The sequence below is a fragment of the Oryctolagus cuniculus genome, chromosome 10 (genome assembly GCF_051225735.1).
Source record: "Oryctolagus cuniculus isolate XC-2025 breed Fujian yellow rabbit chromosome 10, ASM5122573v1, whole genome shotgun sequence".
NCBI classification, from domain to species: domain Eukaryota; kingdom Metazoa; phylum Chordata; class Mammalia; order Lagomorpha; family Leporidae; genus Oryctolagus; species Oryctolagus cuniculus.
The window spans coordinates 110,602,167-110,623,251 of record NC_142876.1 but is presented as its reverse complement, the minus strand read 5'-3'; the positions used below and the strand labels follow the sequence as shown (position 1 = coordinate 110,623,251).

Genomic DNA, 21,085 nt, shown 5'->3' with positions numbered 1-21,085 from the left:
GCACCCCATTCCATGAGTTCCAAGTGGCACTGCAGAATCCCCGGGCACCGTCGCAAGATGCTGGTGTAAACAGGTGCAGTGAAACGACAGACCTAGTCGATGAGCTCCAAAGACGGCTAACTTCAACAAGAGCGACAAGCACGGGCCAGGCATGTGGCCATGGCAGTGAAACACCTGTGTCCTCCGTCAGAGTGCCTGGCTCCAGCTCCTGGCTCCAGCTTCCCTCTACTGCTGACTCTGGGAAGCTCCCCCTGTTCTCCCTGGCCCTGGGTGCAATGCATCCTGCTCGCTGCCTGCCACCTACCTGTCCCCCGTTTGCTGCTGGGTGGTCTCTTCACACTGGGACACCGCGTGCCTGCAGCCGCCACCCCGGCTCCCAGCAGGTGCAGGCTCGTGGTGAGCCGCAGGCTTTTCCAACTGAAGCCCAGTTGCTCGTTAAGCTTTTCAGGATGGCTGGAGGAAACTGGTCTTGTTAATTCTTCTGCTGAATTGTGGTAAAATACACAGAATGTGCAAGGGAGCACTTGAAGCATTAGCTTCAAGTGTGTGATGCAACAGCATGGCCGTCGCCCTCCAGAACTTTTCCATCTTGCAAAACCCAAACTCTGACCTCATTAAACATTAACTCCCCGTCCCCCTCCTCCAGGCCCTGGCGCCACCATTCCGCGCCCGGTTTCTTTGACTCTTGAACGCTATGTCACATAGGTGGAATCAGACCAGGGGTGTCCTTGAGTGATTGGTGTGCTTCCCTTAATAAGGTGTCTTCATGGTGCACCCATGTGGCAGCCTGTGTCAGAATTTCTGCCCTTTCTAAGGCTGATCAAGGGCTGGCATTACGGCACAGCGTCGGAGGGCCTGTTTGAGTCCCGGCTATTCTTCTACTGATCCAGCTCATTGCTAATGTGCCTGGGAAAGCAGTGGGAGATGGCCCAAGTATTTGGGCCCCTGCCACCCATTCAGAGACCTGGATGGAGTTTATGGGCATTTGGGGGGTGAACCAATGGATGCAAGATTTTTCTCTCTCTTTCCCTCCCTTTCTCTCTCTTGCTTTCAAATAAATATATTAAAGGGCTGCATAATATTCTAGGAAACTGATTTATTTTTTAAAGATACTCTTCCTTTGCAAATAAAACACTGACAGCATAAAAGAGCCTTGGACGGGCCTGGCACGTGAATCCATCACTGCTGGTTGCCACGGGACTGCAGCATGGAAGCAGAGACTTGGCCGCTGTGGCAGTTCCTGGCACAGGGCAGCGTGGTGACACTTTTGCATGGGTCCTTAGAAACGACCTGACCCGTGTCCCCTCCCCCAGGGCTCCCAGGCCTCCATGCTCACCACTGCCTCCCCTGGAATGTCTGTCTCCCTGGCCTAACTTCATCCCAGGGAGGCCCAGTGCACCCATGGCCCCTTTGAACGTCTCCCTTTCTGATGACCCAATCGCCCCCCGCCAGTGTGTGTCGCTGGTCTGCGTGGTCACAGCCCCCACCAGGCTGCAAGTGGCCCGAGGAGACAGACACCACCTGCCTCCACTCTGTCCTGTGTATGGCTCTGAAATGAGTTCCCAGGGGGCCGTCTGTGGGCCAGGTGTTGGGGGACACAACCCCTCGGAGGCGGAAGAGACCCTGGCAGGAGAATGGCTGTGACATTTTTTTCCAACTTCATCTTTTATTTATCATTTGTGAGAGGACATGTTTTAATTTGAGTTATAATCAAAGGCTTAATGCTTTACAAAATAAAGAGGTCGACAAGCAAAAAGGCAAATGATCACGTAGTTCAGCAGGAAAACAGGAAGAGCTATGACTAGTTAGGAGAAAAGACTCATAAATCTTTTTTTTTTTTTTTTTTGACAGGCAGAGTGGACAGTGAGAGACAGAGAGAAAGGTCTTCCTTTGCCGTTGGTTCACCCTCCAATGGCCGCCGCGGCCGGCGCACTATGCTGATCCGATGGCAGGAGCCAGGTACTTCTCCTGGTCTCCCATGGGGTGCAGGGCCCAAGCACCTGGGCCATCCTCCACTGCACTCCCTGGCCACAGCAGAGAGCTGGCCTGGAAGAGGGGCAATCGGGACAGAATCCGGCGCCCCGACCGGGACTAGAACCCGGTGTGCCAGCGCCACTAGGCGGAGGATTAGCCTAGTGAGCAGCGGCGCCAGCCTAGACTCATAAATCTTAAAAGTCCCCAAATCGGTAAAACAATAATAAGTGTATAATTCTTGACAGTTTGAAAAAAAAAAGATTTAAAACAGTTTGATCAACACTGTATTTTGCAGCAAAACTGACACACATAGGTATTTCTTGTTTTTCTGGTTTTTAAAAAACTTTTAGATCCTACGTATAAGGGAGAGCGTGCCATATCTGTCTTCCTGGACCTGGCTTATTTCACTCCCCGTGGTGTCTGCCAGTGGCAACCATTTTGATGCAAATGATAGAATTTCATTTTTTTAAAAAGGTGTATTTATTTCTTTGGAAGGCAGCGTTACAAAGAGAGGGAGAGAGAGGGTGAGTGTTTTTTCTTAGATCTGTTGGCCATTTGTGTTTCTTCTTTTCAGAACTGTTGTCCTTTGCTCATTTATTGATTGATCTTTTTTGGTTTTGGAGTTTTTTGAGTTGCTGTAGTATTCTGGATTTTTTTTTTTTTTTTTTTTTTTGTCAGAGTGGACAGTGAGAGAGAGAGAGACAGAGAGAAAGGTCTTCCTTTTGCCGTTGGTTCATCCTCCAATGGCTGCCACGGCCGGCGTGCTGCAGCCGGCGCACCACGCTGATCGGAAGGCAGGAGCCAGGTGCTTCTCCTGGTCTCCCATGGGGTGCAGGGCCCAAGCACCTGGGCCATCCTCCACTGCACTCCTGGGCCACAGCAGAGAGCTGGCCTGGAAGGGGGGCAATCGGGACAGAATCTGGCGCCCCGACCGGGACTAGAACCCGGTGTGCCGGTGCCACAGGCGGAGGATTAGCCTATTGAGCCACGGCGCCGGCCAACATTCTGGATATTAACCCTTTGTCAGGTAAGTAGCTTGCAAATATGTCTCCCGTTCTGCCGGATGTCTTTACCCTCCATTGATTGTTTCCTTTGCTGTAAAGAAGCTTCTGAGTTTGATCTAGTCCCATTTGTCCAGTTTTGCGTTTGCTGCCCATGCTTTGGGGGTCTTATCCAATAAGTCGTCACCTATGCCAATGTCTTAGAGTGTTTCCTTTGTGATTTCTTTAGCAACTTCATAGTCTCAGGTTTTAAATTTAGGTCTTTGATCCATCTGGAGTTGATTTTTGTATATGCTTAGAGGTAGGGATCCAATTTCATTCTTTTACATGCATACACCCAGTTGTTTTTTTTTTTTTTTTTTTTTTTTTTTTTTTTTTTTTGACAGGCAGAGTTAGACAGTGAGAGAGAGAGAGAGAGAAAGGTCTTCCTTACGTTGGTTCACCCCCCAAATGGCTGCTACCGCTGGTGCTGCGCTGATCTGAAGCCAGGAGCCAGGTGCTTCCTCCTGGTCTCCCAATGCGGGTGTAGGGCCCAAGGATTTGAGCCATCCTCCACTGCCTTCCCAGGCCACAGCAGAGAGCTGGACTGGAAGAGGAGCAACCGGGACAGAATCCAGTGCCCCAACCAGGACTAGAACCTGGGTACCCATGCCGCAGGCAGAGGATTAGCCTAGTGAGCCGCGGCTCCAGCCAGATACATCCAGTTTTGCCAGCAATATTTATTGAAGACATTATCCTTTCTCCAATTTGTGTTCTGGGTGCTTTTGTCAAAAATCAGTTGGCTGTATGTACATGGATTAATTTCTGGGCTCCCATTTCTGTTTTATTGATTTGTGTGTCAGTGCCAGGCTGTTTTAATTACCATAGCTTTGCAGTATGCTTTGAAGTCAGGTATTGCAATGCCTACAGCTTGATCCCCACCCCCACCATCCCCAGCCCAGGATCACTTTGGCAATGAACTTTTGCAACCACAGCTTAGCTGTTCAGAAATATTCATGTTTGTTCTTCCAGGTCGTCAGCTGGTTCTGGCTGAAGGCACAAGGCTCTGTGTAAAGTCACTCGCTTTTGGGGGCAGATATGGAAGGAAACCACCCCGACCCCTGGAACCCCATTAGGAATATGTCCTAAATAGCAGGACGCGAGGTGACAGCTTGCGTAACTCTCAAGGCAGAGACAGCTGAGCAGAGGGTATGGTGGCCCCAGATTTAAACACCAGTTTGGGTCACTTGCCCTGCTGTTTTGATTTCTCGAAGGCCACAGGCTGGGGCTAGGTTAATGTTTCGTTTGTAGCGTACACACAGCACCCGGTTACTGAGTCCACAGAGAACAAGCTGACTCATGCTTACAAAACAGAAAAAGAACCCATGTCTCCAGCCATGGCCACCCAGGGCCACACAGAGCACACACTACCCTCCCCAGGAGGACCTCGCCACAAAGGGTCCTGTAGAAAGTTCTAGTTCTCTCGAATGCAGATAAGCACGCCTCCACCCTCACCTGCAGGGCCCTCTGCTGTGTCAGGGCTCTCGGGTTTACAGACTCTGCCAAATCACTGGCCATCTCCCACATGCCCAATACGCACCCCTCCCACGTGCAAAACACGCCCGCCCCTCCAGACCTCCCTTAAAAGCCCCGTCCCACGCAGAATCAGCTCAGGGGCTGGAATCTCTGCACCTGAGTCAGATCAGCTGCAGGTGAGGCGCTGTGGGTGAGTCCAAGAGAGCTGCTTGCACCCAGCACCCAGCGGTGGGCCAGGCACAGGAGCCACCCTGCAGACATTCCTGCGTAAAGGGGATGGGGGTTGGAGGCTCGCTGGAGTCTCCGTTCCACGGCGGTGTTCAGATCCTGCTGGGCAGATGCTGGGAGTCCCGGTCTGACTCCTGCCTGCGCTCGGGGCTCTGGGCTCCGCCATGTGGACTCTGGGTCCTGCTCTGCGAGTCACCCTTTCTTCTTCACAAAACGGGGCCCACGTTTGCATCTGTGTAGCTTCTCAGTCTATGTTTGGGCAGGCAAGAGGCCCTTCTGTGTTCTGTGCCATCTCTGACCCTTGCAGTCCGAACTGGCACTGTGTCGGCCAAAATTCTTGGTGAGCATTGCAGAGAGGTTCACGCCTTCAGAGACCAGACCCCCACGTCTCTCTCTCCCTTGGCCTCTGTGCAGGCTTGAAGCCTCTTAGAAGCCCTGGTGCTTTTAGCTGCCTGCTCTGAGCTGCCGCTCGGATCCTTGGGAATTGACAAAGGATTTCCCAGCCACACCCCTGGCCTCATCCTCAGAGCCTCTTTAGCCCGCACGGGCCTGCACTCCATCTTGCTCATTTTACCTTCTCTTGGTGGCTGGAGAAGCTAGGAGGTTCCAGCGTTTTAGTAGAAGCAGCCAGCAGCAGCCAGCAGGCACTTGCGGCACTCTGCCTGGAGATGGCCTGAGCCACGAGGCCCGGGGTCATTTGGGTCATCTTGCACTTTGCGTATCACTGCGAGAAAACGTTCTGCGTCAGCTTTGCTGCCCTCCCGTGCACACCTCTGAGAGCACGGGATCGTCTCTCTGATTTCCTGACACTCCTTTTTGGGGGTGTCAAGCGCCAGTCCTTCTGCCTTCTCTCTTCTGGAAGCAGGGCGCACCCTGCACTGGGAGCCCCTGACAGTCACTTCTCCTGCAGATTGCACGGAGTAGCTTCCACCCACACACACTGGAGAATCCCCAGGGCACCGAGTGCCCCTGGCCCTCATGCCTCAGCGGGGCAGATGTGTTCATCCAGGCACCCCGAAAGCAGAGGCAAAATTGCAATTGAGGAGCAGAAAACCGGGGACTTCTCTTTTTCATGGGACTGCCCCCAGGAGAAGCTTCCCCGAAGATATGGTGTCAGGGCCGAGGTAGGAGTATTTGTCCTTGAGAAAGGTCAACAGCTCATAGGAAGGTCACAGTCAAGCTCAGTGCAACTGAGGGACAGCAGGGAGACTTGGATGCCAGAAGAATCAAGGGGACATTGCCAGCTAACAGGCTACAGGGCTCTGCAGAGAGAGGTAGCCCTAATTCCGGCCATCAGGTGTTGTCAGCAAAATACCTGCATTCAGTCAGTCAACAAACATTTAGTTAGCAAGCACTATGTGCTGTCAACTGTGGGATCCAAGAGTGAACACCCCTCACAAGTTTGTCGCCCTGGAAGAGCTTACAATCTCATGGGACAGACACATAGTGAACAAGGAACAAGGGAATATCAGGCACATCATAAATGGTGTGAAAGGGCTGAAACAGGAGGTAGCCGGGGGACCTCCCTAGGTCAGGTGGCCTGGGACAGCGTCTCCAGGGCTCTGCGTGGGGTATCCGCCCTTGCTGGACCAGAGCTACTGGTTGGAGCAAGTAGGAACCTTTAAGTCAGAGGCTGCAGCAAGCGGGAGTGTTTGGACACGGATGATGGGACAGGGGCTGGAGCAGGTGGAGAGAGCTCAGAACCAGTGAGGCTTGGAACCTGCAGGGGCAGAGAGGAGCCGAGCGGCAGGTGCAGGAAGGCACCCGGCATCAGGCCCTGTGTTCTTTTCCCCCCGAGTTGGCTGGACTCGGATGAAGACTGGTGACTTCAGTAAGACAGGGCTGATCGGCGTAGGAGCCAGGAGCCAGGGAGGGGTCAGCAGCAGCCTCTCCCGCTGCCCACATCCACCCGGCCAGGCACTGGCCCCCTGCCCCCAGGTGTCCAAGGAGCACAGGATTTTGCTGGGCCCTGTGGGCATCCACAGCTCATTCTCGAGCGAATGAGGGGCCTGACTCTTCCGGCCAGGGGTCCTTTTGCTCATTAACCTCACCAGGGAGCGAGGAGCTAGCGCGCTGCCCCGTGCCCCGGCCTTTTCACCACGCTGGGAATCCGCCCAGAGTCCACACTGGGCCCCTCTTCTTGCCCTAAATCGCCGCCAGCGCAGGCTCTGCTAGGTAGCCTTGACCTTGGCCTTTGCTGAAGCCAGCGAGCCCGGTGCTGGAGAGCAAGGCCCGCAGCGCCGGTAGCGCAGCAGAGCCGCCCCCGGCCCGGCCCCCATCCCCCCCGCCCCCGGCCGCCCGCCTCTCCGCCCGCCCCGCGCCCCTCCCCTCGCGGGCTCCAGCCTTGGCCGCCGCCGACTGACCCGACGTGCAGGCGCGGGCCCCACCTCCTCGCCGCCCGGCCCGGTCTGCGCCGTCTCCGGCCCCAGGACCGCGGCTCGCAGAGGTCGGGTCGCCCAGGACGCCTACGCCTCCTCTGGTCCTTGGTGAGTGCCGCGGGCCCGTGGGAGGGAGACCAGGGTTCCGGGGGCTCCGGGCTCGCGTTCGCCGCGAGGGCAGCTGCGAGCCTGGTGGTGGGGCCGCGGGCTCGGGACCCGGACGCGGGGTTAGGGAGTCCGCACGTCCTATGGCGTGCACACTGCTGGCCCAGCCCACAGACGGGCAAACTGGGGCTCAGAGAGAAATGGACACCCCAAAAGGGTTGCGGACCGCCCCCTCCCCCGCCCTGGGAGCCAACCGGCTTCCCAAAGCCCCTCACCCCATTCCCGGGACTGGGAAAGGGGCCCCGTGATTGGCCGAGTCCGGGGGCCTGGCCCAAAAGCCTCCTGCGATTGGAGCGGTCCTCGCGGGGCCGCTGCGGGAGGGGCTGCGCCCGGGCTCCCTGGGCCCGGTTCCGCCGCCCGCCAAAGGGCAGCAAGAACCTGCGACGTGCGGCCGGGGGCAGACCGCGGCCCGGGCTGGGGGGCGCGACGTTGGCCGCGGCGAGTTCCCTGCCCTCGGAGCCTCTGCTTCTGGTCGGCGGATCTGGGAGGAGGGGTTGGGGAGCGGCCCGGTCAAGGTTATGGGACGAGGCTGATTCTCCTGACCCGGGAACCCGCTTAACCTTCGGCGGGAGATAGCCCGGAGGCGTTCCTTAGGCAGACGTGGGCACCCACTGAGGCACGGAGATGGAGATGGAGAGGACTCCTCCCGGCGGGAGCTGAGGCCGCGGGCGCAGGGCCTGGGTCACTGCGCTGGGGCCTGGTCCCGGTGCCCAGAGCTGGTGGAGAGGTCAGGGGTTCAGGGCATGGCCTCCAGGGGACCCTGCTGTGAAAGGGACAAAGTGTTCTCCCCCGGCCGGGAGGCCAGGGCGAGCAGCCGGGCAATGGGCGCCTTGCGGCCCAAGGCAGGGTGCTGGACGTAGCCCTTGCCTTGCTACGTCCCTGACCGTAGTACCCAGCTCGTGGGGAGCCAGGCTTGGACTGGGGGCTGGGGGCAGGAGGTCTGGGAAACCCCGAGGGTCTTCCTCCCTCCCGGGCGCCCTCCGCTTGCAACCCAGGAGGGCGCGAATGCAGCGGCTGCGGCTCCAGCTTGGGGAGGCGCCTCCCCTCCTGCACCTGCTCTGCGTGCTGCCAAAGGCCAAGGTTGGCGGAGGAGAGGTCTCTGCGGCTCCCGTGCCTCCTGGGCCCAGCTTCCCCTGCCCCTGCTTCCCTACAGCCAATAGATGGGGTTTTTCGTATCCCTTTATTTTTCCCAAAAGTAATACACGTTCAGTATAGAAAAAGAATAGAGCAGTCGGGTAAGAAGAAATAAAAATAATTACAATAATCTAAGCATATTGAAACCGCGAATCCTCTACCCAGAAACTTTTAACATTCCAGTGTAGACTGTTCCAGGCTTTTACACCACAAATGAACAACCCCCCCCCCCCCGAAGCACACACAATTACACACCTGCCTCGCATTGTAGTTCACCTCCTGTGTGCTGGACACTATGTCACGATGTCTGGCTTACAAGATGAGACTGTCCCATAGCAAAAATCCACACGTGTTTATTTTCTTGTCCCCATATAATTTAGAAGCGAAATTGCCCAGTTGGAGGGATTGAACCATTTTTAGGATTTTGGTACTCATTGCCACAGCAGACAGTTTGCACCAGTTTGTTTTCCATTTCCCCATAAGGTAGCAACCATGGGGTATTTATATGTTTTACATACTGTCCAATCTTATGGGAGAAATAGAACCCCTTATTTTCTTTGTTATTTCTTTGAGAATCTGAGATTCGAACATATTTTTATTCGTCTGTTGATGGTAAGATTTTTTTTCCATGTCTTGTGGCAAATGGTGAGACACACGCGGGGTTTCACAGGCTTCACAGAAAATGGGAACTTGTGAAAAAAATGCAGAAATTGCAGACGTTTCTGCAGCAAACTTAATGGATCTTTGAAGTCCGGGTTCCAAAAACTCCTTGGAGCCTCTTCATAGGATGTGTTCTTCTATGGAAATGGGCCACGCACTGTTTCACGTTTCTCCTTTAGTGTCAGCATTCCCTCAGAGTGTGATCTTTGATGTGTTTGTCTTCGATTTAAACATCGGACAGTGTTTGGAGTCAGGTGTGCATTCAGAACTAGGCTTATGGATTTGTTATTAGCTGAAGGGCACAGGGTAGTTCCTTCTGGGTGTGGTGCCTTCTCTGGGCTTTCACACCTGGGGGGCACCTGCATATCCACTGCCTTCAGGGACAGTTTCCCGGCCCTGAAGCCCCCCCTCACCTCTACAACCCCCACCCCCGCGTGCTCCCTGAGCCTCCCTCCCCTCTCCAACCCTGGCTCACTCCCCAGTTTCGCCTTTTCCCAAACATCATGAAGCTGGAATCGGAGCAGCAGCCGTGTCAGACTGGTTCTTTCCCTCGGCCGTGTGGCCGTGTGGCCATGTGACTGTGTGCGCTGAGGGTTCCTCCCTGAGTTTCTGTAGCTCACGGAGCCTCTCTTTCTGTCTCTGCGTCATCTTCCTCAGCACTTGGCATCAGCTCCATTTGGGTTTCAACCATTCTCATGGGTGTGTGGTGATGTCTCATTGTTATATTCCACATTGCAACCCATCATGAGTAATAGTGTTGAACATCTTCTTATGCATTCATCTGCTCATTTGTATGTCTTCTCTGCTGAGGTATCTGTGAATATCTTTCACCTGTCTTTCTTTCTTTTTAATTTTTTGAGAGTTAGAGTTACAGACAGTGAGAGGGAGAGATGGAGAGAGAGATCTTCTACCCACTGGTTCATTCATCAAATGGCTGCAATGGCTGGAATTGAGCCAGTCTGAAGGCAGGACCCAGGAGCTTCCTCTGGGTCTCCCATATGGGTGCACGGGCCCAAGCGCTTGGGCCACCTTCTGCTGCTTTCCCAGGCCATTAGCAGGAAGCTAGATTAGAGCAGCTGGGACATGAACCAGCGCCCATATGGGATGCCAGCACTGCAGGCAGCAGCTTTATCCGCTACACCACAGACATTCCCTCCCATTCTGTAGCTTGTCTTTTTGTTCCTGTGACAGTGTCCTTCGCAGAGAAGTGAACTCTAGCTCATCCATCCTAAATTCCATGGGTCCCTCCGTGCTGTGTCTCGAAAGTCATCGCTGAACCTGAGGCCATCTAAATTGTTTCCTGCACTTGTGCTGTCTTCTAGGGGCTTTGCAGTCTCTGCTCCACTCTGAGTTCACTTTTGTGAAAGGTGTGGGGTCTGTGTCTAGATTCATATCTTTTACGTGTGAGTGTCCGGTCATTCCAGCATCTTTCATTGAAACGCTGTCTTGTCTCCATGATACTGCCTTTGCTCCTTTGTCCAAGACCAGTTGACTGTATTTAAGTGTTATCAATTTCTCTTCTAAAATCTAAAGCCTATCCCTTGGCCAAGACCCCACTGTCTTTTACTGCAGCTTTACAGTAGGCCTTGAAGTTGAGTGGTGTCTGTCCCCCTTTGCTCTCCTTCAATACTGTGTTGATTGCTCTGGGTCTTTTGCTTTTCCACACAGACTTCAAAATCAGTTTGTTGGTATCCACAAAATAACTTGCTGAAGTTTTGATCAGGATTAGGTTGATCTATAGATTAGTTGGACTGATAGCTTGACAATATTGTCTTTCTATCCATGAACATGGAATATCTCCCCATTTATTTAGATGTTCTCTGATTTCTTTCATCATAAGATGAGTGGTTTTCCTCATTAAATCTTGGACATATTTTGTTAGGTGTAAACCTGATTTTTGTTTTTGTTTTTTGGTGCTACTGGGAATGGTATTGTATTTTTAATTTCAAATCTCTATTGTCCATGGCTGGTCTCGAGGGCACCTCATTACTTTTATGGACGGTGGTTAATTGTGAACAGACACAGTTTGTTCTTGTTTTCTCATCTGTATGCCTTTCATTTGCTTTCTTCCTTTTACTGTATTATGTTGACTAGGAATGATGAGATGGGACTTCCTCGCCTTGTCCTGATCCTAGAGGGGAAGCTTCATGAAATATGCTGTTAGCTATAGGTTTTTTGTAGATTTTCTTTCCCAATTTAAGTTCCCCTCAGTTTCTTTTTTTTTATTTATTATTTTTTTGACAGGCAGAGTGGACAGTGAGAGAGAGAGACAGACAGAAAGGTCTTCCTTTGCCATTGGTTCACCCTCCAATGGCCGCCGCGGCTGGCGCGCTGCAGCCGGCACACCGCGCTGATCCGATGGCAGGAGCCAGGAGCCAGGTGCTTTTCCTGGTCTCCCATGGGGTGCAGGGCCCAAGCACCTGGGCCATCCTCCACTGCACTCCCTGGCCACAGCAGAGAGCTGGCCTGGAAGAGGGGTAACCGGGACAGAATCCGGCGCCCCGACCGGGACTAGAACCCAGTGTGCCGGCGCTGGTAGGTGGAGGATTAGCCTAGTGAGCCGTGGCGCCAGCCCAGTTCCCCTCAGTTTCTAATTTGCTGAGAGCTTTTGATCATGAATAAGTATTGGATTTCATCAAATGCAGTTTCTAGATCTCTTCATGTGATAAGATTTTTCTTCTCTGACCAGTTCATTCCATGAATTACATTAATTGATTTTCAAATGTTTAGCCTAGAATAAATTTCACTTAGTGATTGTATTTAATTCCTTTTATACATTGTTGGATGTGACTTATTGATATTTTAAGAGTTTTGACATCTGTGTTCATAAGAGATATTGATTTGAATATTTCGTTTTTCCTCCCTGGTTTTTGGTAGTAGGGTAAGGTTGGTCCCAGAAAGTGAGATAATTCTCTTACTGTTTTCTAGAAGAGGTCGTAGAGAATTGGTATGATTCCTTCCTTTAATGTTTGATGGAATTTATAGATCCAGGTGCTTTCTCCTTGGGAACGTTATTAATTACTGACTCAATCTCTTTCACTGATGCAGGCATATTTGGATCATCTATTTATCCTTGTGTGAGTTTTGGGAACTTGTGCCTTTCAAGAGACTGTTGCATTTCATCAAAGTTATCAAACATGCAGAAGTAGAGCTGTTCATAACAGTCCTTGATTGTCCTCTGAGGGACCATGGGTCAGAACTGATGGCTCTTCTCTCATTTTGATATGAGTGAGCTGTGTCGTCTCTCTCTTCCTAGCTAACTTGGCTTTTCAGTTTTATTCATCTTGTGAAAGACCTGGCTTTTGGTTTTATTGATTTTCTCCGATGATTTCCTGGTTTGAACTTCAAATTCTACTTTAATTTTTATTCTCTTTTTCCATCCACTCTGGATTAAAGTGCTCTTCCTACAATGGAAGCTTGGATTACTGATTTTAGGTCTTGCTTAATGGTATATGCAGTCAGTACTCTGAATTTGCTTCTCAGGACAGCTTAAGCTGCATCCACCTGAATCTTCGTGATAGCAAAATGCCCAATCTGGGGAACACATGAAGAAAAGGAGTTAGTGTAGCTCACAGCGCTGGAAGCTCAAATGCACACAAGCCCTTGGCAGAGACACTCAAATCACATCCAAACCCATGGCGTTATCCCACATATTTTAATAAGTTATATTTTTATTTTAGTTTCATTCAAAGCATTTCAAAATTTCTCCTGAGACGTCTTTTTTTTTAAACCCATATATTGCATAGAATTATTTCATTTAATCTTCATACAGTGTGTGCTTTTTGCATTCTTTCTGTTATTGATAACCAGTGATTGGATCGTGGTCTGAGTCGTTTTACGGCTCCTTCTCTGTGACTCTTGGTGCTTGTGTGTTTCGTGGCCCAGGATGTGATCTGTCTTAGCCACTATTCTGTGTGAGTTTGCCAGGAATATGTATTGCGCTATTGGGGTACGTATTTGATAAATGGGGATTCCATGTGGTCACATGATGGTGCTGTCCATTTTGACTATGCCCTCCTGACTCCCGGTGGGCCTGGTGCCTCAGTGGGCACCCACAGAGGGGCCTCACAGCGTCCTCGTCTGTGTCTCCTTGCAGTTCTACTGGCGCTTTAATAATGCTCCTTCCAGAACTCAGGCTGACGTGTAACTGCCACGTGATATGAAGGGGTGCCGAGGTCGCGAGGGCTGCGCCCCCCTAGATGAGTTAGTGCTGCTGTCCCAGAAGTGGGTGAGTTTCCGCCAGAGCGGATTCTTAGAAAAGAGAGCTCAGCTTCGCTCCTGCCCCTCACTTTCCTGCTTTCTCCCAACACGGTACGAGAAGGCCCTCGGCAGGTGCCAGCCCCTTGGCGTGGTGCTCCCCAGCCTGCGGATCTGTGAGAAATGAGTGTCTTCTCTCTATAAGCTGCCCCAGGCCATGGTGGTCTGTTATAACAACAGAGAGCAGCTGAAGGCTCTCCCAGCTTTTTCCTGCGCATATTTCGCACCTCCGCCCCTGTTGGCACAGCAAAGGGTTAAATTGTCCTGCAGAATCAGCCCCTGTACCGTGGCCCAGTCCCCTTCTTTTTGTCTCATAATCTTCCTTGCCCTGAGTATGCTTTTCTGAAGTTAATAAAGCTGCTGGTGTTACCCAGCGTGTGTTTCCCATCTCTTTACATTCAGTCTATTCGTGTTGTTATGTAAAAGTGGGCTCATGTAGACAGCATATAGTTGGGTCCTGATATTGTTTAAAAATCTACTCTGCGCCGGCGCCGCGGCTCACTAGGCTAATCCTCCACCTGTGGCACCGGCATGCCGGGTTCTAGTCCTGGTCGGGGCACCGGATTCTGTCCAGCTCCTCTTCTTGTCCAGCTCTCTGCTGTGGCCCGGGAAGGCAGTGGAGGATGGCCCAAGTCCTTGGGCCCTGCACCCGCATGAGAGACCAGGAGAAGCACCTGGCTCCTGGCTTCGGGTCAGCATGGTATGCCGGCCGCAGCGGCCATTGAGGGGTGAACCAACGGAAAAAGGAAGACCTTCCTCTCTGTCTCTCACTGTCCACTCTGCCTGTCAAAAAAAAGTTTAAAAAAATCTACTCTGATAATCTCTGTGTCTTAATGGGTAAGGTTGAAAGAGATTCTTAATCTAGTAGGATCAAGGTCTATGATATCTATGACTGCTTCCCATCCATTGCTGCTGATATCTGTTTATTTTATTTTTTTGTATTATCCCATTTCTATTTCTCCCTGAGCACATGAATTGTGTCTTTTGGTGTTGCTTTTTTAAGTGATCACCTGGAGAGTTTACAGTGCACATTTTCAGTAATCCACAGAGAAGACGTTTCCAGTAACACTACTATGAGCAGTGCAGGTGCCTTAAGTCAGAGCTCCTCACCCCTCCCTTCCGTGCCTTCTTGTCACCGCTGTCATTCATGTCACCACCCACGAGCTACTGAAAGTGTCACTGCTATTACTATTTTGAGCACAATGCTATCTGGCAGATTAAGAATTAAAAAACCTATTAATTTTCCCTTTGTTTCCTCTTTGGTACTCATCCTTTATGTAGATCTGGGTTTCTGACAATGTTATTTCCCCCCCTTTTTTTTTCTGAATAACTTATTGTAGCAAACCTTGTAAGGCGGGTTTTTGTTTGAGAAAGTCATTATTTCTCCTTCATTTACAAAAATATTTATTATTTGGGAGGCAGAGAGATTAACAGAGCGAGAGAGCTCCTATCTGCTGGTTCACTCCCCAAAAGCCCAAACTGACCAGGGTCTGGGCCAGACCCAGACAATGGCCCAGGCAGAAGCCAGGAGCCTAGAACTCAATCCAGGCCTCCCACACATGGGTGGCAGGGACACAAGTACTTGGACCATGCACCTGCTCTCCACCAGAGTGTGCATTAGCAAGAAGCTGGAATTGGGAACAGAGCCATGACTCAAACCCAGGCACTCAGATGTGGGGTGTGGGGGTCCCTTGACTGCTAGCCTAAATGCCTTCCCCTTTCTCTTTAACACAAACAACAAACAAATTTATTTATCTATCTGAAAGGTAGCCAGAGACAGAGAGAGATTACCCATCTGCTGGTTTATTCCACGAATGTCTACAGTGGCCAGAGCTGAGCCAGCAGGGACCCAACTACTTAAGCCATCACCTGCCCCCTCCTAGGGTGTGCATCAGTAGGGATCTGGAATTGGGACTGAAGTGGGAACTCAAACTCAGGCACTTTGATATGGGATGTGAGTGTCTTAGCCACTGTGCCCAGTTGCCTGCCTCTGTCTGTGATACATTTTCAGTTGATTTGTTGATATGGTGAGAAATGAAGTCTAGTTTCATTTTTCTGCGTGTGGCTATCCAGTGTTCCCAGAACCACCTATTAAGAGACTCTTTTCTTCAACATTCTTGGTGCTTTTGTCAGCATCCAGTTGGCTGTTATGCGAGGATGTATTTCTAGGCTCTACTGAGTTCCCTTTGTCCTTTTCTTTTCTTTTCTTTTCTTTTCTTTTCTTTTCTTTTCTTTTTAATTTTTTGACAGGCAGAGTGGACAGTGAGAGAGAGAGACAGAGAGAAAGGTCTTCCTTTTGCCGTTGGTTCACCCTCCAATGGCCACTGTGGCCAACGCGCTGCGGCCGGCGCATCGTGCTGATCCGATGGCAGGAGCCAGGTACTTATCCTGGTCTCCCATGGGGTGCAGGGCCCAAGCACTTGGGCCATCCTCCACTGCACTCCCTGGCCACAGCAGAGAGCTGGCCTGGAAGAGGGGCAACCGGGACAGAATCTGGCGCCCCGACCTGGACTAGAACCCGGTGTGCCGGCACCGCAAGGTGGAGGATTAGCCTAGTGAGCCTCGGCGCCTGCCTCCCTTTGTCCTTGAGTCTTTTTTTTATGCCAGTATCAAGCTGTTGTGGTTGCTCTATTTTGTAGTCAGGTAGTGTGATGGTTGCAGCTTTGTTCTTTTTGCTCAAGATTGCTTTGGCTATTTGAGGTCTTTTGAGGTTCCACACAAATTTTAGGATTGTTTTCTTGATTTTTGTGACAAATTATCATTGGTATTTTGATAGGGATTATTTTGAACAAGTAGCTTGCTTTGAATCTATGAATATTTTAATAGTATTCATTCTTCCAGTCCATGAACATGGGATACCTATCCGTTTGTGCCCTCTTCAATTTCTCTAATGTTTCATAATTTTCCTTGTAAAGCTCTTTCACCTCCTTGGTTAGATGCATTTTTTAATTTCTGTTGTCAATGGGCTTGCTCTCTTGATTTCTCTGCAGATAACTTACTATTGGTGTATCATAAGACTGCTAGTTTTGTGTGTTGATTTTGTGTCCTGCTACCCTGCTGAGCTTGTCTAATCTGGTTTGTTGTGAAGTCTTGGGTGTGTTCCATGCATATGATCATGTCATCTGCAAACGGATAGTTTAACCTCCGTTCCAATTTGCTTATCTTGTGTTTCTTTCTCGCCTAATTGCTCTGTCTAGGACTTCTATGCTCTGTCAAGTAGAGATAACAAGTACAGGCATCCTTGACTTCCTCCAGATCCTAGGGGAAAAACTTTCAGTTTTCCCCCATTGAGTCTGATGTTAGCTGCGTGCTTGATATATGTGGCATTTATTACGTGGAGGTCCGTTTCTGCTCTTTCTGACTTGTTGAGAGTTTCTGTCATGAAGGGATGTTGAAGTTTGGAAAATGCCTCTTCTGCGTCTGTTGAGATGAGTGTATGACTCTGTCCTTTGTTCTGTTCATGTGGTATTGATTGGCGTATGTCGGGCCATCCTCGCATCTGTGGGATGAATCCTGCTGGGTCATGCTGAATGCTCCTCTTCACGGGCTGTGAATTCAGTCGGTTCTTTCGCTGGGATTTCTCCCCAGTCTTTACTGTGGGAACCTAGCAAGGCTCCTGGAGGTAAAGCTCATGACACCATGAGCCCTCCCGGGCTTGGTCCTCCCCACCCCATCCCCACCCACATCCCCAGTGTCGGCTCTCAGCCTTGTGCACACCCAGCCTCCAGCAGCTCATCCGTCAGACTTCAAGCTTGGCTGCCCTGGCACTGGCCGGTGGAGGGCTCTGCTCATGCGCTCCTGCTCTGGCGAGATGTGCACCTCCACCTGGCTCGCTCCCCAGCTGGGAGCAGCACTTTGCTCCATGGTGTCTCAATTCTCTGACGAATCTAAGAGGAGTTGTTCATTTGCTGTTGGTTCAGCTTTCAGCTTGTGAGGCCAAGACTGGTGACTTCCAACCCCCTTATGGGCCGGAAACCAGAAGTCCTCTATGTTATTCAGTTTTTCCTTTTTGGAAGCTGTGACACAGGCTCCAACGTGCTGAATAGTCCATCCTTCTCTTGCCGGTGTGAAATGCCAATGTGATCATATGAAGCACTCCTCTCTTTCTCTCTGGTTTTCCCTTTGTTTGGAAAGTTCACGGAGAATTACAAGTTTAATTTGGTGGAACAGATTTGAAATCCATGAATAATTTTTGTCATAAAACATATCCCCCCTGAACTGTGTGAAGTGCTCTCATACATGCGAACATGCACGTCCGTGTGTGTGTGGTTAAGAAAGTGCCAGTCTTCTACGTGCAGAATCCTAAACAGGTTATCAGCTCATGAAATCTATCACTGCCATCGCTGTTTGTTAAAAGTAGCTTGTGACTGAGTGTGTGTATGCTAAGAAGGCAAGGATAATTCAGTACAGAGTCGCTATTCATGAGCTTTGTGAAGTTAATGGAGATCTCTTTCGATGAGCTAAAACTCATAGAACCTGCTAAGGCTGAATGTCTTCATTCCTGTGACCTGGGAAAGATGCCCCCAGCTCACAACCACACAGATGCATGCGCACAGGCACGGTGAGAACCTTGAGTGAGGACCTCTGCAGCATCTCTATTTGTGGTAGCCTCAAACTGGAACCCACCCCACCGCCCATCAGCAGTGCAATGGGGGAAATGAACTGTGGCACATGCACATGGTAGACGAAGAATGTGGTACGGCCAGGCACAGCCACAAGGCTACTATTGGGGAGATCCACAGATACAATGTAGAGTTGCTTCACTATCAAAGGAATGTGTTCGTGTGTGTGTGTGTGTGTGTGTGTGTGTGTGAGAGACATGCTTTCTGTGTCCTGCTGCACTTCATGGGGCAGAGTGGCCATGACAGGCTTGGCCAAGCCCCTGGCTACCTCCGTCTTCATCCTTGGCAGTGTTTGCCCAAGCCCCTGCCCTATTGAGGCTGAGGACGACGGCCCCTTCAGCTGAAGCCTCCCACACCCAGCCCCGGGGCCCCACCCTGGTTCCTCTTGTAGCTCCCTCGCTCTGTGGCACGTGGCATCTTTCTCACTAAAATATGAGGAAGCCGAGGCTTGATGTGAGCTGACTGAAGCCACAGAACTCCAGTTCTAGACCTGCTCAGGTACACCTCCAGGCTTCCATGCCCAGCGTTCCATCTCTTTGGGGGGCTTTCAAATAGGACTCTCTCTCAGACTCACCTGCCATGGATCTGAGAGCCCACTGTCCCCGTGGGCACCAGGCGGACACCTCTTCCGGTGCCATCCCCAATGGCGGTCTCCCTGGCAGGTGCCATGTCTTGAGCCAGGGCTGGTTCCCCAGAGCCCGCCTCACTGATGCTGAGGCCTGATTCCTTGCCCAGGGCCTCCCGACACCTGCTGCCATGAAGATCGCCGTGATTGGGCAGAGCCTGTTTGGCCAGGAGGTGTACTGCCACCTGCGGAAGGATGGCCACGAGGTGGTGGGCGTGTTCACCGTCCCCGACAAGGACGGCAAGGCCGACCCCCTGGGTGAGTGCGTGGCCCGGCTGTGGGACAGAGGGGGACGGGGACCTGTCCAGGCAGAGGGGCGGCAGTGGGCACAGGGGCAGGAGCAGAAGTCTGCAGGGTCTTGGCGGGGAGGCCTAGCTGAATCCTGCTGGGGGCCACTGGCTGATGGAGGTCCCCACACATACCCCTGCATGTGGGGTGGGCCTTGTGTCCGGGGTAAGTGCCACGGAGAAGCCCAGCCTGGCCCCAGGCCCTGCCCCAGCTTCTCAGAGCCTCACCCGTGTTCTGCAGGGGCTCCCAGCGCTGCGGTCAGTGCGGTCGCTGTCCCCGATGATGCCCGAGGCCAGCTCTGCTTGGGGGAGGGGCTGTTAAAGGCTCCCCGGGAAGCTTGTGACTCAGTAGAGTGGGGTGGGGCCTGATTCCGTTCTGGCATGTTCCTGGGTGACACGGTGCCCTCTGGTTCTAGAAGGAGCCTAGTTAGAGAATCACGGGGCTGGGCCATTGCCTTCAGCTGGGAATTTCAGTGCAGCAGGGGCCTCAGCCTGGCTGAGCAGAGCCGCCCAGGACCTGGTGGAGGTGGACTGAGGGGCGGGGCTTCAGCACAGAAGGCCAGGATTAGGAAAGGGGGCCTGTGGCACTGGCCAGGTGCAGGAACGTGGCTTGTGTGGGAGCAGGAAGCCCACAGTATGACCCTTGGGTTCAATGGCCCCAACGCCAACCCAGGCCTCAGCCTCAGATCTGTGTATGATGTGACCCATGACATACCCTGACCCCAGCTCAGCGCGAGCCCTGCACCCACTGAGTGCCCACTGTTACCCATGCTGATTCAGAACCCAGGCCACGCCCCACTGGGACTACCACTTGCCCTTGGCCTCAGAAGTCCTGCAGGAGTATTGCATTGGCCACAGTGGGACAGCTTTGACATACAGAGTGCCATCTGCTGGCATCCCAGCCCACTCCCACACCAAGATGCAGTGGCAGAGAGGGGGGCCACAGAGGGGGATCAGTCCCTCCAGGGCAGAGGTCACAGCACGTGTGCTGCTGAGAAGTGATTACAGAGCAGCACTCACTGGGTATTGAAGAACGGAGTGGAAAAGGGGGCTGGAACATCCGGAGGTGGTGACCGAGCGAGACAGCAGCCCCTACGGAGGCTGAGGGTGGGGAAACAAGGCGGAACTGCTGAGCCCAAGGAAGCTGGGCAGACTGATTCAGAGCTGTGGGTTCACGCTGGTGCAGGAGGAGGGGCCCTCCAGGCTGGAGTGGCCCCTGGGATGCACAGGCTGGTGTGTGCATGCATGTATGTATATGTACACACACGCATGTGCTTGCATGTTTGTTCACACATGTGTGTGCACACGTGTGTGCTTGCATGCACACATTGAGGTTTATTCTGCAGAAGGTGGGAAAGCGGGTTCAGCCACTGCCCTGGGAAGGAACCACAGCAGCTGGGGCAGAGAGTGGAGGCCCGGGGGCTACTCCAGGGACAGGAACCCTAAAGAAAGGACCAAGCCCCCTTCCCCCTAAAGAAAGGACCAAGCCCCCTTCCTCCTTCCTCCCCGACCTCCTCCCTCCAGCCTTCCCATCTGCCTCTACTCAGGGGATGGCAGACAAAGCAGACATGCAAGTTACACAGAGAGCCATGGGAGGATGGTGTGACAGTCCTGTTGTGGGGACGTGGCTGGGCCTTGGGGGACAGCTTGGGTGATGTGTACAGCCACCTGGGGCCACGGAGGGGCCAGAAAGAGGGAGACAGGTAAGGGTCTTGGGGGGCAGCAGGAGGCAGTGTCCCAGCAGGGCAGTCCCCAAATCTTCCCCCCTTGTTTAGAGCCGCCCCAGGTCGGGGAGGGCGTCTCTGATGGGTGCATGGCTGAGTGGGGCCATTGCTTCCCCACTGCCCCACAGGCCTGGAGGCGGAGAAGGACGGCGTGCCTGTGTTCAAGTTCCCCCGGTGGCGGGCGCGAGGACAGGTTCTGCCGGAGGTGGTGGCCAAGTACCAGGCGCTGGGTGCTGAGCTCAACGTGCTGCCCTTCTGCAGCCAGTTCATCCCCATGGAGATCATCAATGCCCCCCGACATGGCTCCATCATCTACCACCCCTCCCTGCTCCCCAGGCACCGTGGGGCCTCGGCCATCAACTGGTGAGAAGGGGCCAGGGCTTGGGGGTCCATGCCCTCCTATCCCATTCCACCTGCCTCCCTCCCTCGGCTGGAGATTCCCTCTAGGGCCGTGCACCTGCCTGTCCCCTGCTGCTGGTGTTGCCCAGAACCGGGTGGGTGGGACACCATCTGTA

General features: G+C 52.5%; 1 protein-coding gene across 4 annotated transcripts in view; it reads left to right on the top strand.

Annotated features, from left to right (window-relative positions):
- The first annotated feature begins 2,647 nt into the window (after nucleotides 1–2,647).
- The window catches only part of ALDH1L1 (aldehyde dehydrogenase 1 family member L1), a 58,043-nt gene continuing 39,605 nt past the window's right edge, over nucleotides 2,648–21,085 (top strand). The window contains exons 1-3 of one of the 4 annotated variants that reach the window (XM_089305589.1): nucleotides 2,648–3,001; nucleotides 18,670–18,817; nucleotides 20,699–20,933. In XM_089305589.1, coding sequence (XP_089161715.1) covers nucleotides 18,691–18,817; nucleotides 20,699–20,933 — 362 coding nt within the window. In that variant the 5' untranslated portion in view covers nucleotides 2,648–3,001; nucleotides 18,670–18,690. Of the gene's footprint in view, nucleotides 3,002–4,626; nucleotides 4,681–7,046; nucleotides 7,205–18,669; nucleotides 18,818–20,698; nucleotides 20,934–21,085 lie in introns of those variants that run through there. The other 3 variants (XM_070051007.2, XM_070051008.2, XM_070051009.2) reach the window with 3 other exon arrangements.